This window comes from Poecilia formosa, unplaced genomic scaffold, assembly GCF_000485575.1.
Source record: "Poecilia formosa unplaced genomic scaffold, Poecilia_formosa-5.1.2 Scaffold561, whole genome shotgun sequence".
NCBI lineage: Eukaryota > Metazoa > Chordata > Actinopteri > Cyprinodontiformes > Poeciliidae > Poecilia > Poecilia formosa.
In genome coordinates, this window is record NW_006800500.1 from 189628 (window position 1) to 213083 (window position 23456).

The window sequence follows — 23456 nt, forward strand, 5'->3', positions numbered from 1 at the left end:
GAGGATTTGTCGATGATGGTCTTCAGAGCCGGGATCAGAGACTCGCAGCCCTCCAGTCCGAATCGTTTCTCTGCAGACCACTTCTTCTGCAGAAACTCCTCAAACCTGAACAGAGCCAGAGGTCAGGTGATCCCGGCCCCGCCCCCCGGCCGCCCCGCAGGCGAGGCCTACCTGGTGGAGCGGACCATCCGGGCCAGCAGCGTCCTCTTCTCCTCCAGAGTGAACTGCATCACTCCTGGAGTCTCAAACTTCTGGCGGATCCACTGGCACTGCTCCAGGTCGTTGATGAACATGAACTCCACCCCGATGTGCTGGCAGTAGGCCATCTGAAGCCACACAGTCTGAGTCAGAGGGTCACATGTTTACATACCCCCCGGGGGCGACGCGTCCCGCCTACCTCCAGGCGGCGGATGATCTCCTTGAGCGGCAGCGCCGTCTCCGAGCCGCCGATGAAGGTGGTGGTGGGAAGCCGGAACACCTTCTCCAGGTCCGATTCGTCCAGACCGTAGAAGCCTACAAATCCCATAATGCAAAGCGGGACAGGAAGGGAGGGAGGAGGAAGAGAAGAAACAAGAGGAAGGAGGTGAAGAACCAGAAGATTGAAGGTGAAGGAAATGAAGTTAGAGATGAAAACCAGACAGATGAGGAAGAGGAGGAAGAGGTGAGAGGATTAGAGCCAATCAGCATGAAGCAGATCTTCAAACATGTTGGTTCCTCCTGATCAGAACCAAAACGGTTCAAACTTTGTTTCACTCTGGAGTCCTCCACTATGTTCAGGACTGAGCTGCCATGACACCAGCCGGATCCAGATCTCCCCCTCAACCTCTTCAGAACCGGTCCAGAACCGGTCCTGCTGCTCAGGGTGAATTACAGCTTAATCCAGAGACGGATCCAGGTGGAGCTAAACCAGAAACCTGGTTTTAAATCCCTGGTTGGGACGCGCCAGGATTCAGGATGCTTTAGAAATGCAGCCATGTTGCCGCACCTTCCGCTAAATACGGCATTAGCCTTTTGCTTTAGCATAAACTTCCGCTAAATACGGCATTAGCCTATTGCTTTAGCATTAGCTTCCGCTAAATACAGCATTAGCCTATTGCTTTAGCATTAGCTTCCGCTAAATACAGCATTAGCCTATTGCTTTAGCATTAGCTTTTGCTAATTGCAGTGTTAGCATATTGATTAAGCATTAGCTTCTGTGAAATGCTGGTACAGTGCTTCAGCATTAGCATAACTAATATTTCTGAAAAATGCTTTTGGGTTAGCGCAGCCAACTTTTCATCCAGGTTCGTCCTGGTCTCGTTAGTCCAGAACTGGAAGGAAACCTTCAACATCTGAACCGTTAGCTGCTTCCTAGCCTGGCCAGCAGAGGGCGACCTGGAGGCTGGAGGTTTTTCCTCAACAAGCAGAACCTCCACATATTTGTTCTCAATTAAACTCCGTCTCCACACGGGGACGGAGCGAATTCAGGACATCCTGATGCTGGTTGGCTGACCGGGTCGGCAGGTTCTGCAGAGACCCGTTAGCGTCTCTGACCGGGCCTTCGGCCATCTTGGCGTTTAATCTGAATTTTAGGATCTGACGCAGAAATTTGACCAACAAAACAGAACAAGCTGAGACCAGAGCTGAGAAGAAACCAGAGGATGAACTACAAATTAAAGGCTGACGTGTTGCCACGGTTACAGTAGGGCGGTTTTCTTTGGCGTAGTAATTAGTGAATCTAATCTCTGGGGTTTTCCAGCTCTGGTCTCCCAGAGAGGACGGGTCCAGATCTGGTTCTGACGGTAACATGTTGCTTCTCTGCAGACGCATGAACAGATGACATGAACGTGTTATTGAGGCGGGGCGAGGCGTTACGATGGAGACAGGTGAGAAAAGAGGACCTGGGTGGGGAGGGGGATTATCTCTCGGCCAATCAGAGTTCTGCTCACACAGACTCAACTAATCACAGGAAGCCCTGCAGCAGATCTCAGGTCTGATGTTCATCGCGGTACCAACAGAATCTCTGAGGCATCTGATGAAGAGTCTGGAAAAACCCAAAACGCCCCAGATGACCTCTGACCCCTTCTACCTCTGGCGCTCCGCTGATGGAGGCGCCACAGTCTGAGCGGCCTGGTCGTGCGGTTAGAGCTGTAGGTTGAGATTTTCCTCCTGGCGATCTGAAGATGATCTGGATGATGAGAGTTCAGAGCGACCGGATCTGGACGGGAGGCTATGCAGACGGATCCAGAATATTCCTGGCCCGATGTCGTAGCCTGCTGAGTGTGACGTCAGCCAATCAGGAAGCGAGGTGACGGAAACGTGGAGGGGAATCCAAAACGATGGACGATGGAGACGTTTAATGTCGTCCACAAACCGTCTGCACTGCTTCTTCCCTGGCGGCCATGTTTGTTTACTCCGGTTTGGGTTGGAGACTTCCTGTCTGACTGGACGTTGATGAGTGAAGTCGGCAGGTGTTGGCGTTGCTCCTTGCCAAACGACAAACCGGTTACACCCCGGAGGTTTAATGGAAGCATGTCGGGTCTCTCTGGTTTCACTGGTTTTGCCGTCTGAACCAGTAGGACGCTGCTCAGGTTCTTCCTCCTGGTTCTGGTCTCGGGTTGTCTCTGTCTTCCGGATATCTTGTGCCCCGATGATTTCTTCTCTTCTGTTTGATGTTTAAAATTTTCTTCTAAAGAAACTTTTGACCCATTTTCTCCCGTTTCCATGGGAACCGACTCGGACGGAATCTGGACTTTTTACCCCCGGATTCGAGCCGCCGACGTCCTGCAACCTTTAGAGAGCAGAACCGGGCCGAGGCTTTTCTGGAGACACCGGGTCAGTTGGACCTGAGGACCCGGTCCAGTCAGAGCAGACGAGTTCTTGGTTTCAGTCGGATCCGTCTGTCATAAACTGGATCCAGGAACCGGTTCCGTTAAGAAGAACTCAGGTCTGAGGTTCTCTAGAACTCAGCAAGAAAATGGAAAAGCTCCTACAGCTCCTATGTTCAGAACCGAACCATGTCCAACCTGATCTGGTTCTGACCCAGTTAAAACCCGGTTCTGGCCTCTCATATCTGCAGAGCAGGAAGCGACCTTCAGCTAGAAGCTTCAGAAACAGGGAGGGGAGGGGGGACAGGAGCGAGCTCTGGTCCGAATGTTTGCTCCAGGAACTGTTCCAGAACCAGAACGGCTCTAAAGTGGATCAGACATTTAAACTGTAGGAGCAGAACCGGGCCTCTGAGACCAGAACCGGTCCAGATCCAGTAAGGAGTTCTGTGGGAACTTCATAAAGAAATCCTGACCAACATAATCTGAGTTTAAGACAATTTACAAAATTATAATTTTGTAAAACATGAAAGTGAAAACTAGAGTGGATTACAGATTAGGGCTGAAACGATTCCTCTAATGATTCCAGTTCCTCGATCACTAAAATTCCTCCAGGAAAATTTTCCTGCCTCGAAGCTTCGTTAGTTTATGTTTTATCATTTAGCGCGCCGTGTTTCGGCCGGAACATTATTTGCGTTGCGCAGAGCTCTGACTTCCGCCTCCGAGTTGTGACGTAAGAGCTATCGTCATAATGTCCAATCTTCAAGTTCGGCCCGCTGGGATTTTATTGATTAGTGATAATTCCGGGTTTTCATCGTTTTCGGGGAACCAATAATCATCCTTAAGATGACCGGAGCGATCCGGGAGTCCGGCAGCCTTTCTGCTCCGGAGCTGGAAGCGAACGGCGGGAAGAAGCTGAGGAGGATTTCTACAGGCAGAGGCTGAACACGGCGGGCGGCTGATGCTGACAGTGGAAGAGCAGCTTTAGGACGAACCGGCATTAAATGTCACATCATCCCGGTCTGAACCAACGGGAGGCGGAACATGGCTGGTAGATGAGTTTCTGAGTGACGGACGGAGGAGCCGTAAATATCCCGAATTGCCCCCCGGTCTTACTCCGCCTGCCCTCCAACCCCAAACCCCCCAATCCAGGAGACATTTCCCGTTTTGTCAAACCCAAAGCTTGGCAGGTTTGGGCCGAGGTGAGAGTTCATCTGTTAAACTCACTGAAGATGAACAGAAACTAAAAACTGGATCATTTTTATCAGCGTATCTGTGAGCCTCTTTATTATTACATATAATTTCAGATCTTTCTGTAACTTTTCTTCAGGTTCACTTAGAAAGTGAGCTGTTATTGTTACAGGTTGGTTCCTAAACTACAGACAAGTAACTGTTGGGGAAGATCAAATGTGAAAATTTGACTGATATGATATCTGACATTAACACCTCTGTTATGCCAAACTAACCAATATTTTTTTTTTATCCAATTACTCGATTAATTGTAAAAATAATTGATAGATTACTCGGTTACTAAAATATTTGTTTACAACAGCCCTATAACAGATTAGACTGGATTTTCATTTCCACAGGAAACCGTCTCTTCTAGACGGGGCAACAATGCGACCAAAAATCATGACAGTAAACACAAACCTGTCATAACAGTGAATTAAAGAATCTCGGTGAAATAAAAACACAGTCATCCTGACTGACCGGCAGTTTCACTGAAATCAGTTTTTCCTCAAACTTTTGGAGCCGAGAGGAAAAACTACAGAGACTAAACGTCTGAACGGAGAACAGGTTCATCCATATCTATCTGAAACTGTGACGACGCAGAAAATCCTCAAATATTCCCACGGTGCTTTAAAGGCGAGGTTTTTGGCTAACTGTGTTGCCATGGTAACTCAAACTGCCAATAAAAACACCAGCCTGCATCCGGAGCCGCATGTTTTCATACGCATGCTGCGCTGCATTATCAAAGAGTCCAGTTCAGAGGCGCCATTTGGCTGGACCTCTGTTGGATTAGGTCAGTCACTTTAAACTGATTGTGAATATTTATACAATCCTTCATTTCAATGTTAACATTTCTGTCATTATTTTGTAGAAATCAGTTTCACTTTGACCTTAAACTGCAAAACATAACCGTTATAAACCATTATGATGCAGATAATCTGTGAAAACATCGAGCTTCCAGTGTTCCCAGTGCTAACTGGAAACAACCAGAGCCAGGAGGCGGGTCTTGGCGCTGTACATCACTATCCTGTATGGCGCTGCTCATCCCTCTCCCGTCCCTTGCTCTCTGCAGCCAGCATATGCTGTCATCAATGCTAAGGCTTGTTAGCATAGCCACTGATGACGACAGATTAACGGTTTTCCTGTAAATCGTTTCTACGCCGTTGGCACATTTAGCAGCGAGTACATGAAGATGATTGACAGCGCTAAGACCTGCCTCCAGGCTCTGATTGGCTGTTTTTGGTCGGTAGCGATGCTAGCTCAGGCTAGCTCCAGGAGATGGATCTTTTCACAGGTCATCTGTCTCATTAGAAGTTAGGTTCTACAGCTTTAACGTCTTATTTTCTTCTAGGTGAAAAAGCTAATTTATCTGATGTTGATGGATTCAGAGACGAAACGAAACGTAAAACATCCACAGAGTCGAAAACCTTCCTACCGAACTGCAGCTAATTATATAAAAACTGAACAGAACCGGAGGATGTTCTGCTTTGTGGTGTCCATCAGTCCCGACTGACCATTGGACCGAGACGGAGAGGACAGCTGCAATGTGATGGACCGGGTCAGAACCGGCAGACAGCTGAGCAGCGAAGTGAAGCCGATCTACAGAGCGGCAGCAGCAGCAGCAGCGTCTCCTACCTCCTACCGTTAGGAACCTCAGCCTCTTCTTGAGCACAGCCACGTCTGGAGGTCACCAGCAGGGGGCAGCGATGGGGAGAAACACCCAGACAACATTAATGACCGTCAGCCTGTTCGACCGCCACCACCACACCAACACCATCCGGCCCGTGGCATCTCCGCACCCCCAGCACCGCCCGGTTCTACAGAACCTCCGGCTCCGGCGCAGCGAGGGAGAGATGAAGGCCACACCATGCTGGGGTTAGTCAGAACTCGACCCAATCAGAACCACGCACCAAGCCATTCCACAGGGACGCGGCTAATTCCTGGTTCAGAACCACAACTGTTCCACCGGGATGCGACTTATTCCTGGTTCAGAACCACAGCAGCAAGCCATTCGCTGGGATGCGGCTAATTCCTGGTTCAGCAAAGCAACAGCGTTTCTAACTTTGGCCCAACAGAACCGTTTGTATCTGAATAGGGTCGGGTTCGTTCTGCTTGGCCCGTTGTGGACCAGGTTCTTGGTTCCATAATGTTTCTTCTTCTCTGGTTAATTAAAGCTGTGGCCGTTTTGAATGTGTTCTGATCCATTCATCTGATCAGTTCAATAGTGTGGACCAGAACCAGAACCTTCTGAGCAGGTGAGCCTCCAGTCCAGCAGCAGAACCGGTACCGGGTCAGATTCCTGGCACATGGTATGGAGTAACGCTGAGGTCAGACACTGATGTGGGGTCCTTCTAACCTATGGAACATCCTGAAGCTCTGGGCTCTGTGGATCAGAGGCACCGGGTCACAGTGGGCTGGTTCTGTTGGTATGTGGACCTGAGTTCTGATCGGGTTCTAAACACTGTACGTCTGGTACCCGGCTCAAAATTATTTATACATCTGGAGGATTCAGACATTGTGTTTTTAAATTTTAACCAAAAATGTTGAAGCAAACTTTATAATCACAGCAACCAGAACTTTCCTCTGGTTCTCCTGGTTCTGATGATTCTCCTGGTTCTGATGGTCCATCTTTGGTGATGACCTCCGGGTCTTTGACGTTGGTCATGCTGGATCATTTAATCTCCAGGGTTTCCTTTCAGTTCAGGACTAAACAAAGCGGCGGCCATGTTGACCTGCCAGCCGCTCTGGGGGCGGGGTCACATGACGTCCATCTCCTCTCTCCTCCAATCATGACTCAGATCTTCACATCAACTGGAGCTAAAGCTGCTAGCTGCTATCGTTAGCATTAATTACAGACACGGAAGCTGCAGCAGTGACCCAACAATCCTCCAGCCGGTCAGAACCAACAAGCGTTCAGAGCTGACAAGTCAACAAGAAGCCACAGTCTATGTTTATACCTCTATACATAGAGCTAGTTCAGTCAGAGCAGAGCTGGAACTAATCAGACATCTTGGTGATGGTTCCTCAGGTTCAGACCAAAAGCAGCCCTGATTGGTCTTCCAACAGGAAGTTTGAACTAAAGCTAAATTACCCTGATGTGGAAAACTACAGCAGGGTTCTGATGGTACCACTGATGGTACCACCAGGTCTCTACTGAAACCACCTGGTCATACTGGTGGTGGAGGGTTTATTGGGTCACTTTGGACCTTTGAGCATCATTCAGTCACCACAGCGGACCGCGTTCTGATCCATGTCACACAGCCCAGATCATCTCAGGATTCTAGGGCTTCACTATGATCAGTGGTCGGCACCGCTAACTAAAACGCTAACTATGCTAAATCTGAACATAAGCACCACTAACTAAAACGCTAGCTATGCTAAATCTGAACATAAGCACAGCTAACTAAAACGCTAGCTATGCTAAATCTGAACATAAGCACCGCTAACTAAAACGCTAACTATGCTAAATCTGAACATAAGCACCGCTAACTAAAACGCTAGCTATGCTAAATCTGAACATAAGCACAGCTAACTAAAACGCTAGCTATGCTAAATCTGAACATAAGCACCGCTAAATAAAACACTAGCTATGCTAAATCTGAACATTAGCACCGCTAACTAATCTGAACATTAGCACAGCTAACTAAAACATTAGCTATACTAAATCTGAACATTAGCACCGCTAACTAAAATGCTAACTATGCTAAATCTGAACATTAGCACCGCTAACTAAAATGTTAGCTATGCTAAATCTGAACATTAGCACCGCTAACTAAAATGTTAGCTATGCTAAATCCGAACATTAGCACCGCTAACTAAAACGCCAACTATGCTAACCCTGAAGCATAGGGTCATAAACATTAGCTGGAGGTAAAAGTGGGCCAACCTGATGCTGGAGAGGGGAAGTGGATCAACTTCCTGGGATTCTTTAGTCCCAGTCTAGTTTCACATTCCAATCTAAAAATAGACGGGAGTGTTTTAAATCACACTCCACCACTAGGTGGCGATCAAAGTCCCACTGGAGGCGTTTAATGGATAAAAGCTGGTTTTAGTCTGAACTAGAGTTTTCAGTCAGAAAACAGGTAATCTGATCATTTCTCCCAGCTTTGAGTCTTTATGAAGGAATTTTAATGACCACCGTCTAAAACAATAAGGCCAACAATTATGTTGTTTTAGTGAGACAGAAGATTAAAAACAGTGATTGCCATTTTTACAAACTTTTAGTTCTCTACTGGTTTGACTTCCAACAGAAGACAAACCAGTAGAGAAGCTCCAGTTAGCTGAGATCTGTGGGTTAATGCTCTAGACGTTCTTCATATGCCAGAAGTTTCCAGACGCCATGATGGACGATTGAACGAGACGCTGGAACCTTCCTGGCATGTGAGAACGTTTCAGAGGGAACTTCCTCTGGCGCACATCCAGGATTTTAGTGTGGGACGCATTCCCGATCGGGGAAACCTTCCAGCTGGGGTGAGTGTGGAGGGAAAGAGGTGGAGGCTGACTCTGAGGGTGGAGGTCCTCACCCAGCTTGTCGGACGATGTGATAATGTCAGTGGGAACGCACGAGTCCAGATCGGCGTCCATGATGCCCAGCGGGTCCAGCTGGGCCACGTGGTGCCCCCGGATCTACAGAGGGCGACACAGAACCCACCCAGGACAGGACAGGAGGAGGAGGAAGAGTGATGAAGAGTCACAACAGAGGGGGAGTGTTAGAGGGTTAGAGGAGGAGGAGGATGGGTGGGAGGAAGAGCAACGTTAACACCAGAGTTCTGGTTCTGTTCTGGCGTCTCACCGACGTCCTGGAAGCCGGCGCTGACCGGAGCGTCGTCAAAATTCACACAGCTGATCCCCAGAGGGTCCAGGTGGGCGTTGTGATGGCCCAGGACCTGAACACACACACACACCCAGCCCGAGCACACACACACCGTTAACACTCTCCAGCTGCGCTTCATGTGTGCCGCTAACGTGGAAAAACAGATTCCTGCTACGTTTCCATTAACTAAGAAAAAATTTGGAATCTCACGTTAAAGTTTATTCACGTGACATTAAAAAATGCGCAGCATCGTCTCCCTCCTTCCTTCCTGCTGTCGTCTTCTTCATTTCCGCCAGTAGTAACATCCAGTTGTTGATCACGACTGGTGTGAAAAAAACTGTTTCCATGGCAATTTTATGAAATCCGGCTGAAAAACCACAGGATCCTAGAAAACATTTTATCAGAAAACTATTTTTGATGTGGCGTTTCCATTAAGCAAGTTTATTTTTATCCCAATTTGTGCATTTATACGATCAATGGAAACGCAGCTGCAGAGTTACGAAGGTTTCACCAGCAGATCTCATTCCAGGATCTTCTGGTTTATTTTAATCCTCATTTTATTGGTTCATTTATTTAAAGGCAGCTCTACTTATTTCATAGACTTTTATTTCTTACCTCAGTTTAAATTACAGGGGGGCGGGACTTTCTCTGGGGGCGGGGCTAATCAGAGGGCAGTGATTGGCAGAGTTCACATCATCAGATTTGTTCTGCTTCTAAATGAGGAACCAAATCGTATCCAATAGTTTTGTCTGCATTTTATCCGACCTTTACGTCGTTGATTGAGACATCTGCCAAAACTGAGCAGCAGAGGAAGCCAGACGGTGAATCCAAACGATGGTTGCTAAGTTTTAATCAGCTTCTGTTGTCTAGTGACGATGCTGTGAGTAACGTTAAAATCCATCTGTAGACACTGGCAGCCATCTTTACTGCTGCAAACAGAGCGCTGCTGCGTGGCGTCTACGTTCTTCCTCTTTCGCTTTGGACACCGTTCACAGAAGTCAACATGGAGGCGATTCGACTGGCTGGATCATGAAACCGATTTAACATCTGGTTGTGTTTTGGTCGGAGTCGTGCCGACGTTCTCATCCCCGACAGAACTGCTTTACCTGAAGTTCACGTCTCTCAGGTGTGTGCGCTCAGATTAGCCCCGCCCCCAGAGAAAGCCCCGCCCCTCATTTGCATATGAGAACATGAACTAAAAAGGGCCTAAATACGTGAAGCAGCTGTACAGTAAGACCCAGCACTGTGAGATTGATTTAATCTCTCCATCTGATCTTTGCTCTCGTCTTATGACTCATGATGCAGGAATATGAATCATTTCAAGTTCCTGCTCAGATTCACCTGGACTTATTTTAACCTGAAGCTCCGGCTGCGACTACTGCTTCCTGTAACAAACATGCAGTCAGTTTAAATGCTGCCACTGATCCCTGATCAGATGTTCAGCTGCGATGCCGGTCAGCTGGGCTCTCCTCCGTGAGCTCTGGGTATTAGATTTGCTGTCGCCTCGTATCCGGGGTCAGGGTTTGTTTTTGCTCCACGGTGAGCGGCCAAACGCAGCTTTGGTTTGGAAGTGACTGGTTATGAATCTGCAGCTGGACTGAAGCAGCTGAAAACTGTCGGCCTGCAGGAGGGAAACTGACTCTCTGCTGGCTGATGGAGCGATGAACAAGTTTCAATATCACTGTACAGAAATAAGCAGGCCGCTCTTGCAAATGAGATTTTGGATCTCAATGAGACAACCAACATAAATAAAAGTTATATATATATATATATATATATATATATATATATATATATACTGTGATAGATTCTATAATTTAGATTATATGTTCATAATAACGACTTCAGCTCTAATTTTGATTTAAGCCACATCCCAGCTTTTCTTCTCCATAATTCACCTGGAAAATAAAAGCCTCATTAGTACAGTAATCTGTTACCATGGAAACAGTGCAGCGGCGCCTTCAGTGTTGCTTCAGTCAGAAAGCAGGAAGTATTTGTTTTCAAGAGAAGAACTGCTCCCTCTCTGACCTGGCTGTGCAGAGGAAGGTTTGATTCCTCCACAACGCTGCAGCGGTGGAAAGAAATGGCTGCTCAGAAACAGCTTCACAGTCTCTCAGTATGTTGAAAATAATCAACATACCAAGACTGAATGGTCAGTTGCTTTCCTTAAGTGCCTACTGTCGCTAATTAGCATCACAGCTAAAGTTACACTAATGGTGGGTGCAATGTTAAATTTATAGTCCATCATGTTGGACTGAGCATAATCACAAGTAATAACTGGAAATAAATGTCAAAGTGAGTCTGTGGATAAATCTGTGAATTATTTGTCGCAGACTTTAAAGCGTCGGATTTTAAATCTGTTTCCCATAAACACACAAACAGATACAGGTTTTTGAAACCTTCACTTTGGTCAGACTTTTTTATAAATAATTGTTTTTAATATTAAACTGCGTTTTCATGTGGATGAAAGACCAAAACCAATGAAAATGTCTTCCCAGGTATCGGCTACATGGACTAGGCCCTTTTCTCTCATAACCCAGACAGAAACACTCGACATGTTCAGAGAAATCAGAGGAATCATGGCTGAAAGAAACAGAAAGCTAAAGATTTCAGCTCAGTTTCACACCGACGTTCAGTCAAGTTCAAACAATTTCACTAAATAATTAATCACTTTATAAATATGGAGATTTCAACCAGTTAATGTGCAGAAAAGGATGAGAATCTTTTCTGAGGCCGTTTTCATGACAACGATCCAACAATTTTTTTTTTTTCCATTTCTATTAACACATTTACTTGAAGCCATTCCAATTACAATCTCTGTTTACACATCGAAAAGGTGCAGTGCCTTCGCCACGCCACTAGTGGCTGCTAGGTTCTGCATTAAACAAAGTTCTACCTGACAGTCGATTCGCATTTCCCCAGAATCTGGGCCAACACACACACTGATGAGAGCCCAGTTGCAAAAGAGTAAAAAAAAGTGGGAAACTTTGCTGAAACATGTTTGAGCTTTCACAGTGTCCGCAGTTCTCTGGATAAAAGCGCTGAACAACCAGGAGCGTATTTTGCCGCCTGGCGGTGCAGAGCGGCGAGGAGACGAGGGGAAACGTATCTGACGGGGAAGCGCGGATCGTCGTAACACCTGTCGGCAGTTTCTTCTTCTGTGGATTGTAGCAGCAGCTGTTTTGCGTCATACTGCATGAGCCCATGACTCCCTGACAGAAAAGACCCATTTACTCCGTTTACAAGCGGTACGTTTGGAACCCGTTGTCAAACTGTGCCACTGTCAGGGAAAACATTCGCTATTTTCGTGTAAATGTGAAGCACAAACTCAGCAAAACTTCCATTTTCACCAGAACTTTTTATCGTGCAAACTGGGCCTGAGTTTACTGCAGTTCACATAAAAACCACAGACTTGTTCCAACTTCAGCAGAATCAGGTCAAAGTGACTGAAACTGAATCAGTTCAGGTTCATAGTTCACTGGTTCAGAGAAGGTTACAGTTTCATCTCCAGGTGAAATGTGTTCGTACCTGGTAGGCTCTGATGAGGGTCTGGACAGCCAGATGATCCTCCACCAGCTTCTCCGCGTTGGGCTGAGCGCCGACCAGCGAGGACAGCTGAGGAGCCGCCAGACCCAGAGGAGACTGGTAGGCGGCGCCGGGGGGCGCGCCGGCGTTGGCGTTACGGAAAAACACGTCCCACGACTGGAGGGAAGGAAGAAGAGGTCAGAGGTCAGGCAGGACGGATGGGAGGAGGTTTTAACGTATGCATGTATGTGATTTATCGTTCCCCACGTTGGGCGTAAATTTGTTGTGAAAATCACAAGAGCAGAAATCAGAAAAACAGATTCATTAGCGCGTCGGCACCACAGAGGTCAATAACCACGAAAATCTCTGACCCTCTTAGTTACAAAACTTTATCAGTCCCTCGGAGATTTCACAATAGTTTTAGTGAATTTTTTGGTGCTACTTTAGGAATATTTACAAGGAATTTGCAATATTTTGTCTTCTTTTGCAGAACAACCCGAGTCACTTCAGAGCTGAAACCGAGCCAACGGCTGCAGAATCACTGCAGTTCGTCCAGGAGAACAGTTCAGGGCAGCAACCAGAGCGCCAGGCTGGGGGAGAACAGGAAGCTAACAGCGCTAGTCATGGAGTAGCACTGAAGGCTACCGTTAGCTTGCTAGCTAGCTAGCTAGCTAGCCAGACAGACATTCTGCAGTAGAAATTAGCTCCACAACAGTCATGCTGAGTTCTTCAGGTTGCAGAACATTAACTTCCAGGATTTGGATTCGTTTGACCCGACCCACAGGAAGGGGCGGGTCCGTTCCAGGCTCCGCCCACTCTGAATCCCTGCCATGGTGTTAAAACACAGGGGCCACATGACATTTAGTGTTTAAAAACCACGGTACAGTTTGGGGAACCAGTCTGGTTACCATGGAGACACTTCCAGCAGAACGAGGTCACAGAGCAACAAGGTTGCTAACGCTAGCAGCAACACGTCCACCATGTTGGCTCGAGCAAATCTACCCATGAACACCCAGTCAGTTCCTCCAAAAGCTTCTAGACATGGTGTAAACACATGCTAACATCACCTATTAGCTTAATATTGATGTTTTGTTCAGCATTTTTTAATTCAGTGAAAATCACATTTTAGATCAGTAATGTTTGGTTTCTGTAACGTTATAAATAATGAACCGAATCAAAGATTCAGAGAAACGTTCAGTGAGGAGAGACGACGATTATTCTGGGATGCTTATTAATAAACAGCAGAAATGATGTTTAACCATGCAGAGCAGGACCGGTTCTGGTTCTGAGACTCAACTCAGATAAATGTAACTTAATAGAAACATTTCAGACATTTTCAACTAAGCTGAACAACATGGCTGACTAACTGAGATCACAGCAATGGGAGCAATACTGTGATGAAGAGATGGACGTCCTGTTTGGAGGGTTGTGGGGCTGAATGGTCCATCCTTCTGTGACCTTTAACCTTTATGGTGATGTCATTAATATCTGGTGTGAGGCTGAATATCACATGGACATGAAAAACAAGTTCGTGACACTTGGACTCCAGACTCTCCTGTGAGATGCTGAAATGATGAATTCATAACATTTCATTCAGTCCTGGTGGTTACCGTAATTTCCCTGCTACTGAGCCTGAGGATAACTATGAAGAGAAAAAGTTGTATAAATATGTTAAGCACCCTGAGGTTTTCCTTTGAGTTAATTAATCTTTTTATTTTCCCACCTTTATTAACAAAATAATGGAAAATAAATTAAACCTGGTGTTTTGTGTCAAACGTGTGTCTGAGTGAGGACGCTCTACTTCCTAAACAAACATTAGTTAGTTTATTTACCGGAGAGTTTGTGGTTAAAGCTCAAAGCATTTGAAACTGTAGCCGCTCATAGTCCAAACATTACGGTAGCGATCAGTCCAGGGGTTCAGCGCCTCCGATTGAATTCAACTGAAACATTTAAAAACAGGCACCTGCAGGACAGCAGGTACATCCAGAGGGTGATGACAATCACTAATCTGCAATTATTGATTATTATTCATTCTAATTGATATTTTTTTATTTTTATTGATGTTCTGGTGGAACCAAAACCCGTCAGTACTGGCACAGTTTAGTGTTTTAAACATGTTTAGAGGGAGTTTATGGGGATAAATAACTGAATAAAAGCGTAGCTGCTGTCAGGTTAACAGATTTAAACCCTCTTCCTGACAGGAACCGCTCTGGACCCGGTTCCTGTTCTGACCTGAACTTAACACCCAACCGCTCCGGCAGGAAATATGGACCAGAACATGCAGAGGTTCTGGTCCAGCAGAGGTTCTGGTTCTGGTCCAGTGCAGCAGCTGAGCCATGTGTCGGAGCGTCGGGGAGCTAAAATTAGCCGGTGTCCTTTAGCGGCGCTGGAACGATATCGGGTCGGTTCTGATGGCAGCTGAGTCGCCTTCAGACTCCCGTCTGGACGTGGGATTTACGGGTTCTGACCCGTCGGATCAGAACAATAGAGGTCAATAGAGGTCATGCCTCCAAACAGAACCTGGACCAGAACCGGCTGTCACATGACCAGACAGTAAAAGCATGTGGATCTTCAGAACCTTCTGGACCCAAATAACATTTCTCTCCAGAACCAGAGAGGATTCTCATCAGACCAGTAGGAGGCGCCACCATTTCTCCAGTTGTTCACTCAGGCCTGACCTCTGACCCCGGTCCAGCAGGGGGCGCCTCACCTTGTGGACACTCTTGGGATTCTCCAGCCAGGCGTAGTACATTTCCTCCACGTAGTTGGAGCTCGTCCCGTTCAGGAACGGCTCCGACGCCACCGGCGCCGAGAAGCTCCTGATTGGCTGAAACGTCCTTGAGCCAGCGGCGCCGGTGGCTGTGATTGGCCGCTGCTGGCCGACAGTCTGCGCCGCCTGCGAGGCGGTGAGCGGGCGCAACCGCGCCGCACAAGTCCTTAAGCGATGCATGAGCAGTCCTCACACACACGGTGGTGCCGATCGGTCCGACGGGCCGGACATCCTGCGCCTCAGACAGTAAGCTCCACCCGGGCCGCCGCTGCACAGGAAGCGTTGAATCAAACGTCCACTGAGGGAGGGAGGGAGAGTGAGAGAGACAGAGAGTGTGAGTTATGGTCGTGATGTGAGGAACCAATCGGACGTTTGTTCTGATCTGATCAACCAATCGGACGTTTGTTCTGATCTGATCAACCAATCGGACGTTTGTTCTGATCTGATCAACCAATCGGATGTTTGTTCTGATCTGATCAATCAATCTGCTCAAACGATTCAGTTTGAGCAGAAACTGAATAGCTTCTCCAGCAGGAAGTTCTGCTCCGGTTCTGCTGGTCTGGACCCAGCTGGTTCTGTTCAGAACAGAACCAGAGAAGGTCCAGATCATCAGGGCTGCAGCTAACCATTCAAATAAACATTATTAATATGATCAATCCATTGATTGATACTCATTGATCCTTTTTAAATAAGAAAATCAACATCATTCCTTTAGTGAATGTTTGAACATGAGAAAATCTGATTATTGTTATTGATTACCTGATCAATAATTAGATGTTGAAGGTGATTATTGGGAGACTTTTTCTGGTTCTGGTAAAACAGATTCATAGACTAAACATTTTTTATATTAAATGTAAAATGTTTACCTTATTGTACAGTTTTGGCTTCATTACTGCTAATTTATCTATATAATCCAGTTAACGATTAATCAATTATTCAAATAATCAATTAATCGTTTCATCAGCTGCTCCACACAGACCACCAGTCAGCTGCTGGTTTAACTGGTTTAAGATAACCCCCCAGTCCTGGCACTGGTTAAAACGATTAAACACTTATCACGACATATTGATCAGTTCAGATGATGATCGATGATCAGTTCTTGGAGTTTTCTTTGCAACTTTGTGATTTTGTTTTTCAGGTGAAACACCTGGAGCCGCCTCACTGCTGAATTTGATAAACCAATAAACGGATTGATTGACCGGACTGCTGATATGAAGTCTGTTCTGATACATTTTCATTCACATTGTTGTGATCTGACACCCAAACAATATTTCATGTTTATATGAACCAAAATAAAACTCCACCGATTTATCTCTGACAGGAACTGAAACAATCAAAGTAAAAAGTTTCTTAAATGATGGTCTGGATCCATATTTACATTTTGCATCGTTAATCATTTAATGGATATAGATGGATGTACGGTTACTCCCCTAACCGGGTCAGAACCAGGACGTAGCCAACAGCTCGTCGGGTTCCTGCTGGTTCTGGTTCTGGTCTCCTGTGAACCCGGACCGACTGGAGACTGAAGCTACAACATCTCAATGATTTAATCGAGACATTTTAATTGCTAGCGCTAGGCTAACGTGTGTTTTGGCTGCATTTACCCAGAATGCCCTGTTCTATAGTCCACTCCCTGTTTTGGGTGCGGTCCGGTCCGCTTGCTGTTCACATCTGCATCAGAACTGAACCAGAGTTTGCTTAGCGTTCACTCCTCCAAACAGAACCGGCCCAAAGGACCAGCGGCCAACCGTTTGGACCCGGCAGAACTTCAAAGGTCATCAGGTGTCCGTCTCTGAACAGGTGAATCCACCAATCACATCTTCAGATCCGGTTGTCATGGTAACCCGTTCGGAAATGAAACCCGGGATCTTGTTATTCCAGTACTGATCCATGAATGATGTACTGAGTGGAATGTAACAGAAGCAGATTACTGAACTTGTTCACCAGGACAGACCAGACCGGGGGAGGTTCTGATCCAACACGGAGGTTCTGTAACTGCTCTGAGACCAAACGCATATTATTAGTTCACTGTGTGGTCATAATGTTATGCCTCATCAGCATCTAGTCATTTAAAACGTTCATTAAAGAACGTTCATCAGAGTGAAACTCCGTTCTGGACCTGATGCTGCTCAGACACCCAGCTGGTTCTGGTCCAGTCACCATGGCAACCAGCTGGAGTTCTGGGAAGTTCTGAAGAACTTCTCCACAGTTCGTGTCCCTCAGCTGAAATTGGACCCGGTTGGTTCTGGTTCGGTCAGAGCCGTCAGAACCTCCGCCCAGACCCAGCTGGAGGTTCTGTTTTGACCTTGTTGTGCGGCTGCAGTCCCCGTCTGGACACGCCCACCAGCGGTCCAGCCGGCCCTCTGATTGGCTGCTCCTCAGAAAGCCCGTCCGGCTATTGGCTACTGAAGCTGTCGGTAACTTTGTCCTTTCACGAGTCAAAGTTCCTCAAAATTACAGACAGCTTATTAAAACTCTGGAAAATCAGCTGCTGGGAGGGATTCAACGGTTAAAAACTGCTCCAACAGGCCAAATAGTGCGGGATATTCCTCCGCAGAGAGGCTGATTACCTTCATGGCCAACACATCAGGTTATGTAATTAGCCGGTTAGCTCCGCAGATAACCTGGCGCTAACCAGAGTAACTCAGCAAATGAAAACGGACCGAACCGAACCCCGGAGTGACCGAGCCGCCTCAGATGGGGCTGCTTTTCACAGGTGACCTCAGAGTTCAGCTCGGACTGCTGTTAGCTCACACGAGGCTAGCAGCGCAGCATGCTAACACCAAACACGGTTTAGAAAATGTTTAAACTCAGACTGAAATCCTCCTTCATCACAGAGACAGCAGCAGGCCGTCTCTACACACTCCACAGCCCAGCATAGAGCACTCTGAGCCGGGTACTAACCTCCAGAAGAGTCCAGCGGCTCCGCTCTCGGCCAGTTACCCGGACGCCCTTCTCTCCCGGTGAAGTGATGACAGCGAGGACGTCGCTGACGTCACGACGTACAACAGGAGGAGCGGGACTGAGGGAAAACTTCCAGTTAAACTTTATAATTTCTACAAGCTAATTTTATGCTGGTCTTTGGCATAAAAACATTTTTTCCACAAATACTGTATTTGAAATAAGAAAGACATACTTTTTTATAGAGTAACTAAACCCCAAGTCTATTTTTCTTGCAGATGAACCGTGCAAATTAAATAAAAAAATAAAATAAAATAAAAATATAAACTATAAAATCCCAGTTCTGCGTACAACGGGAACGCAGAACTGGATATTTTAAGTTTACTGCTTTTGTTTGGGTGATTAAGGTAACAACTGAGCTGTTTGGTCACAGTGACTAACATTGTCTGGAGGAGAAAAGCATGGTGGTGGCAGCATCATGCTAGAACGGCCTTTCCAAAGCTTTGACCTCTGCCTCATTAAATATTTAAGGTTTATGAGGCGTGTATGTAAATATTTGAGTCTGTGTAGATCAGAGAATAAGAACCTGAGCTTCCTGTTTTACCAAAAATAACTCAAACTGACCGTTACAATCATTTTAACAAACTGAGCGGTCCAGAAACATTTCTACACGTTCTTCATCAATGTTTCCTGCTCAATAAAAATGATTAATTATTAAAAGATGAAAAGCGTCTGACATGATTCAAACCAACACAATCAGATTTAATCAAGTTTATTAAATTACGGTTTGAAGCTGAAATACATCACTGTTGCCGTAGCAACCGCAGTGGGTCCATGAGCATCCTCGTTTAAAAACAGTCAGACTTCCTGTCAGGACGAATGAACGTATGAATTTCTGACCTCCAGTCGGGGCAGAAAGAGTTTTATTTAACACAGACATAAAAACATGAAATATTTTTGATGACCAGAAACAGAATCAAACCAAACAAACAAAAATCCCATAAAATCATTTTGTAACAGAAAATAAGATTCTGTGTCCAACTCAGGTTCACCATCAATGAAACAAGCTCACATCTATTAGCCCTACTTTATATTCCTCAACACTCGTGAATTATATCCATATATATTATTGATTTATAAATGTAAAGAGAGAAAGTGAATGGATTTCCTCTCCTCTCTGCTCATGATCCCAACCTGAAGGACCGAACTGGGATCAGACCCGGTGAACAAACCGATCAGACGCTTTGAACAAATCTCACGTTTGGACTCAAACCATCAGATTTAAAGATATGGCTTTAATCTCTGGCCTCCTGCTAAACAAATCACCTACAAATAACTTCTTTAATTTATTATATTATTTATTTTGAATATATTTGCAGGATGATTGTTTCTACTCTTCTGAATGTACTTCGACATGTAACAGTATAAAGTTTAAATGCAACCAGAATTTCTGGTGAAAATTTGTCAGTTTCCGTGAATTTTCAGTTGAAAGGGTTTAATATTTTCTCAGTTTTATTATTAATGGAAATATTCTTGACCTTCATGTTTATGATCCTTTATTGTATTGTACAGTGACAACTGTGTGCACCAGCGCCCCCTACAGGTTCAGGGGAAAAGAAATTACCAGTGGTGGGCATGGCTAACTCTACAAAGCTAGCTGCGCTAATGCTAAACAGCTACACCAACATGGTATTTAGCATAAGCTAATGCTAAAGCACTACACCAACGCCGTTTGCTTGTTTGTTGCATTTTGCCAGTTGCTCAAAGTTTCTTGATTAAAAAAATTAAATGTGAGGAAGCAGAATTGCTGCATCTTCACCACTTTCAAAATAAGAGTATGACTATAAACGTCCAAATCACAGGCGTCAAATGTTATTCACTTGAAACTTTACAAAACAGCCAAGTAAATCAGTGCTTTAGAATTTATATGGACACATTAATTTAGGGGAAGCTAAGTATGCTAAATGTTTTCAGAGCTAGAAAAAGCTAAAAAGGATCAAATATTAGCTCTAGCAGAGATGTGTCCACCACTGGAAATGACCAAAAAAGAAACGTGTATTAGCAGCTGATGTTTTGATAATATCTCTGAGTAATATTTTATATTTTTCATATTTAATTCTTGACATGGATCCTACCTGGACCATACATTAGATATCTGAGCCAGAGCTACGGACGGGACGAACCGTTCAGCAGAAGCTACGCAGCATTCTGTGAAACGCAGAGACATCTAGTAAAATGTACAGTAACGCTGTGTAAAGCACCGAATCGTAGAATCAGCATCAAACCAGAGGTAAAAAATAAACTAGAGGACAAAATTATCCGTAAAAAATCTGATTAAGAGCCCAAGGTAGATTTGTCCCTTTTTGACTGCCGTACTGAAATGACAGGGGAGAAATAATGATTTTAAAAACCCAATCAGTTTCCAGCTTTTAAAGAGGAAATCTTGTCCTGGTGGTGGAGGAGTCAGGAGGAGTCGCCGTGTTTGAACTGGAGGCGGCCATGATGTCTGAGCGTTCAGCTGGTTTGAGCCTCAGCATGAGATCTGAGTCGTTTCCTCCAAACCGACCGGCCGGCCGGCGCCGACCAGACGCTTCTGCCCGCCTCACGTCTCGGTTTGGCATCCAAGAGTCAGTTGGCACAAAGTTAGCTAGCCCTAACGCAGAGTACTCAGGGTTCTGTGCAAAGAAGAGCAGGGAGAGTCCGCCAGGTCCAGACCCGGGTCCAGACCCAGGTCCAGACCCGGGTCCAGACCCAGGTCCAGACCCGGGTCCAGGACCAGATCCAGATCAAGATAAAGATCCAGACCCAGATCCAGATCCAGGTCCAGTCAGTGCAGCGCTGCAGACACGTTTTCTTCGCTGCTGCATAAATCGTGCAGACGCTGCGTACCACACATCGAAAACCAAAAGTCTGAGCCGCCCTGAGCTCCTCGCGTTGCATACTGGGAGAATACTGAGTGAGCCGGGCGGGGCGGGGTGCTGAAACTAAACGCACCTCCACACGGCGCCTGTAGGGTGCGTTACATTCCTATGACAGTGCTGAGCGGAGCTGCAGTTCAACACAACACCGACTCTTTAACTAGAAAAGATTACAGAAACCAGGTGAAGGCTCCGCCCCCTGCAACACAGACCAGCCAATCAGAGCGAGGCTAGCTTCATTTTACTGGTAAGATGTCATGCTCCTTTTTATTAAACATCTCTTTTACTGTGTGATGTAGACAATGACTCCAGTAATGTCCAGTGATGCAGCTGCAGTAATGCTAATGTTAGCATGCTAACACTTAAAATTCACACCCTCAACCACATTTTTCTGGTGTTTCCTGACAAATTCAAAACATGGCAAAAATTTACAAAAATCACACATGCCATTAAGTCTTGATGCACTGAAGCGCTAATGTTAGCATGCTAACAATAAGTCCTCAGATAATTGTGGTTTTCAGATAAAGAAATCCATAATAATTAAACATTATTGGTTGGATTAATAGATTATTTATTATCGTTAAAAACATACGCTTTGGAAGCACTGAAACTTTTTCATCAAGTCTAATTCACTGCCACCAGAACAGAAGATGCTAATGTTATGCTAACATAATTGTGGTTTTCTGATATTTTAAAGATTATTTATTGAATTAATAGATAATACAGAATTGTCGCTAATAAACATCAATGAAGCACTGAAACAGCGTTTGAAACTTTTGTCATCAAGTCTAATTCACCGCTGCTGTAACAGAAGATGCTAATGTTAGCATGCTAACACTAACTAGACAGATACGGTGGTTTTCTGACAGGATTGTAAATATTACTGATTTAGTATGTTTTTAATAATATTTATTAGTAATAACTCAAACATTATATAAAACGTTTTAAATGGTTTGATTAAAAACACTGCTGCTGCTCAGTCTGGAAAATGCTAATGTAGCATGCTAATGTAGTTAGCATCACCTGCTAACACCCAAATTGGATATTTTAATAATTTTAGAGAATGATTGGAAAGTTAAAAAAGTATTTTCTGTCCATATTTAACTGCATAAATATCAAGGCTATAAGTTACTATATTAGCAGTCAGTTTATGAATTGTTAGCTTACAGGCTAACAGCTCAGCAGCTGATGGGAATGACATATTAGCATTTTATGGGTATTGTTGATTTGCTATGTAAAACTTACGAAGGAATATAATAATTTTATTGCATCATAAAGTTGCACTAGAGCTGGGCCAGTGCTTCTGCTAAGGTTTATCATCATGCAACTGGGAACACTGGGAGCCCAGTGTTCCCAGTTACATTCAGCCCCAGTAGAATCTGAATGCAACTGCTCCGTGTGGCAGTGGGTGAACTCAGCGTTATTTCTGCTCCAGTAACCGCTTTATGAACATGAACTGTTTGTTTAGCTGCTATTTGATTTATCTGATTGGCTGGTTTGGCTACAGCAGAGGTCACCTGACCAAGTTAAGGTGAACAAATGCAAGAGCCGCTTCGGTTCAGTCCTGCTGCGACCCGTCCGACCTGTCGGCCCAGTCCAAGTCCGACCTGTCGGCCCAGTCCAAGTCCGACCTGTCGGCCCAGTCCAAGTCCGACCTGTCGGCCCAGTCCAAGTCCGACCTGTCGGCCCAGTCCAAGTCCGGCTGCACCTCCAGGTCGGCTGATCCGCCTCATTGATTCCTCCCTGGGTGTTGCTAAGGAACCAGAGAAAGGAGACTGAAGGTCAGGAGGAAGAGGAGGAGGGCGGAGTCGAGAGGAAGCTCCTGATTGGCTAAACAGGCGGAGCGGGGGCGGGTCTTTGAGGCACCAGAGGCTGAGATGCAGCAGAAGGTTTCGGTTTTCTACAGAAGACAAAGACAGAAAAGATGTCAGGTTTCTGCTCCTCATCAAGGTGTGTGTAGGTGTGTGTAGGTGTGTAGGCCAGGTAAGCGTTCCTACAGAGGAGGCGGCGGCGGCCTTGCAGCGAAGGGCGGAGCTCTCTCACTGGTCTCACTGGTCTCCACCACCTGAAAACACAACAGGAAGTAAAATATCAATTTTATGTCACTGTTTTGCAGGACATCAGGACATCAGGACATCAGGGACATCAGGGACATCAGGACATCAGGGACGTCTGTCCAACAGACAGACGTCCAACTATAAGGAGCTTCACTTTCAGTCCAGCTCAGTTTATTTTTATTCAGCAGAACAGTGAAGTCAAAATGTCAGAAGGTTAAAGTTTGAGACAGAATAGACATTAGAGCTGTGACTGCATTATTATTATTATTATTATTATTATCATTATTGTTATTATTATTATTGTAATTAATATTATTATAACTCCTGCAGCAGTGAGGTGAGAGGATTTTACCTGCAGCGGCGGCAGCAGCTGAGCGTGATGCTGTGAGAAAACACCGGATGTTAGTTTATTTAAATTAGCTCCACTTAACAGTCTGA

At 45.6% G+C, this 23456-nt stretch overlaps 2 protein-coding genes across 5 annotated transcripts in view; both read right to left on the reverse strand.

Moving 5' to 3' along the window:
• ogdha (oxoglutarate dehydrogenase a) overlaps positions 1–18150 on the reverse strand; it is a 27014-nt gene extending 8864 nt beyond the window's left edge. The window contains exons 1-9 of the mRNA XM_016665300.1: positions 18047–18150; positions 15083–15440; positions 12376–12549; positions 8852–8920; positions 8558–8660; positions 5670–5714; positions 398–513; positions 172–326; positions 2–105 (exon numbers count right to left, since the gene is read on the reverse strand). Of these exons, the coding sequence (XP_016520786.1) occupies positions 2–105; positions 172–326; positions 398–513; positions 5670–5714; positions 8558–8660; positions 8852–8920; positions 12376–12549; positions 15083–15322 (1006 nt within the window). The 5' untranslated portion in view covers positions 15323–15440; positions 18047–18150. The remainder of the gene's footprint in view (position 1; positions 106–171; positions 327–397; positions 514–5669; positions 5715–8557; positions 8661–8851; positions 8921–12375; positions 12550–15082; positions 15441–18046) is intronic.
• The window catches only part of adam9a (ADAM metallopeptidase domain 9a), a 34014-nt gene continuing 11616 nt past the window's right edge, over positions 1059–23456 (reverse strand). The window contains exons 22-25 of one of the 4 annotated variants that reach the window (XR_001660033.1): positions 23371–23400; positions 22959–23026; positions 20085–22861; positions 1059–3919 (exon numbers count right to left, since the gene is read on the reverse strand). Coding sequence is in view for 2 of the 4 variants with exons in the window: in XM_007540807.2 (XP_007540869.1) it covers positions 22792–22861; positions 22959–23026; positions 23371–23400 (168 nt within the window). In the remaining 2 variants the exon portion in view is untranslated. Of the gene's footprint in view, positions 3920–18799; positions 22862–22958; positions 23027–23370; positions 23401–23456 lie in introns of those variants that run through there. The other 3 variants (XR_001660034.1, XM_007540807.2, XM_007540808.2) reach the window with 3 other exon arrangements.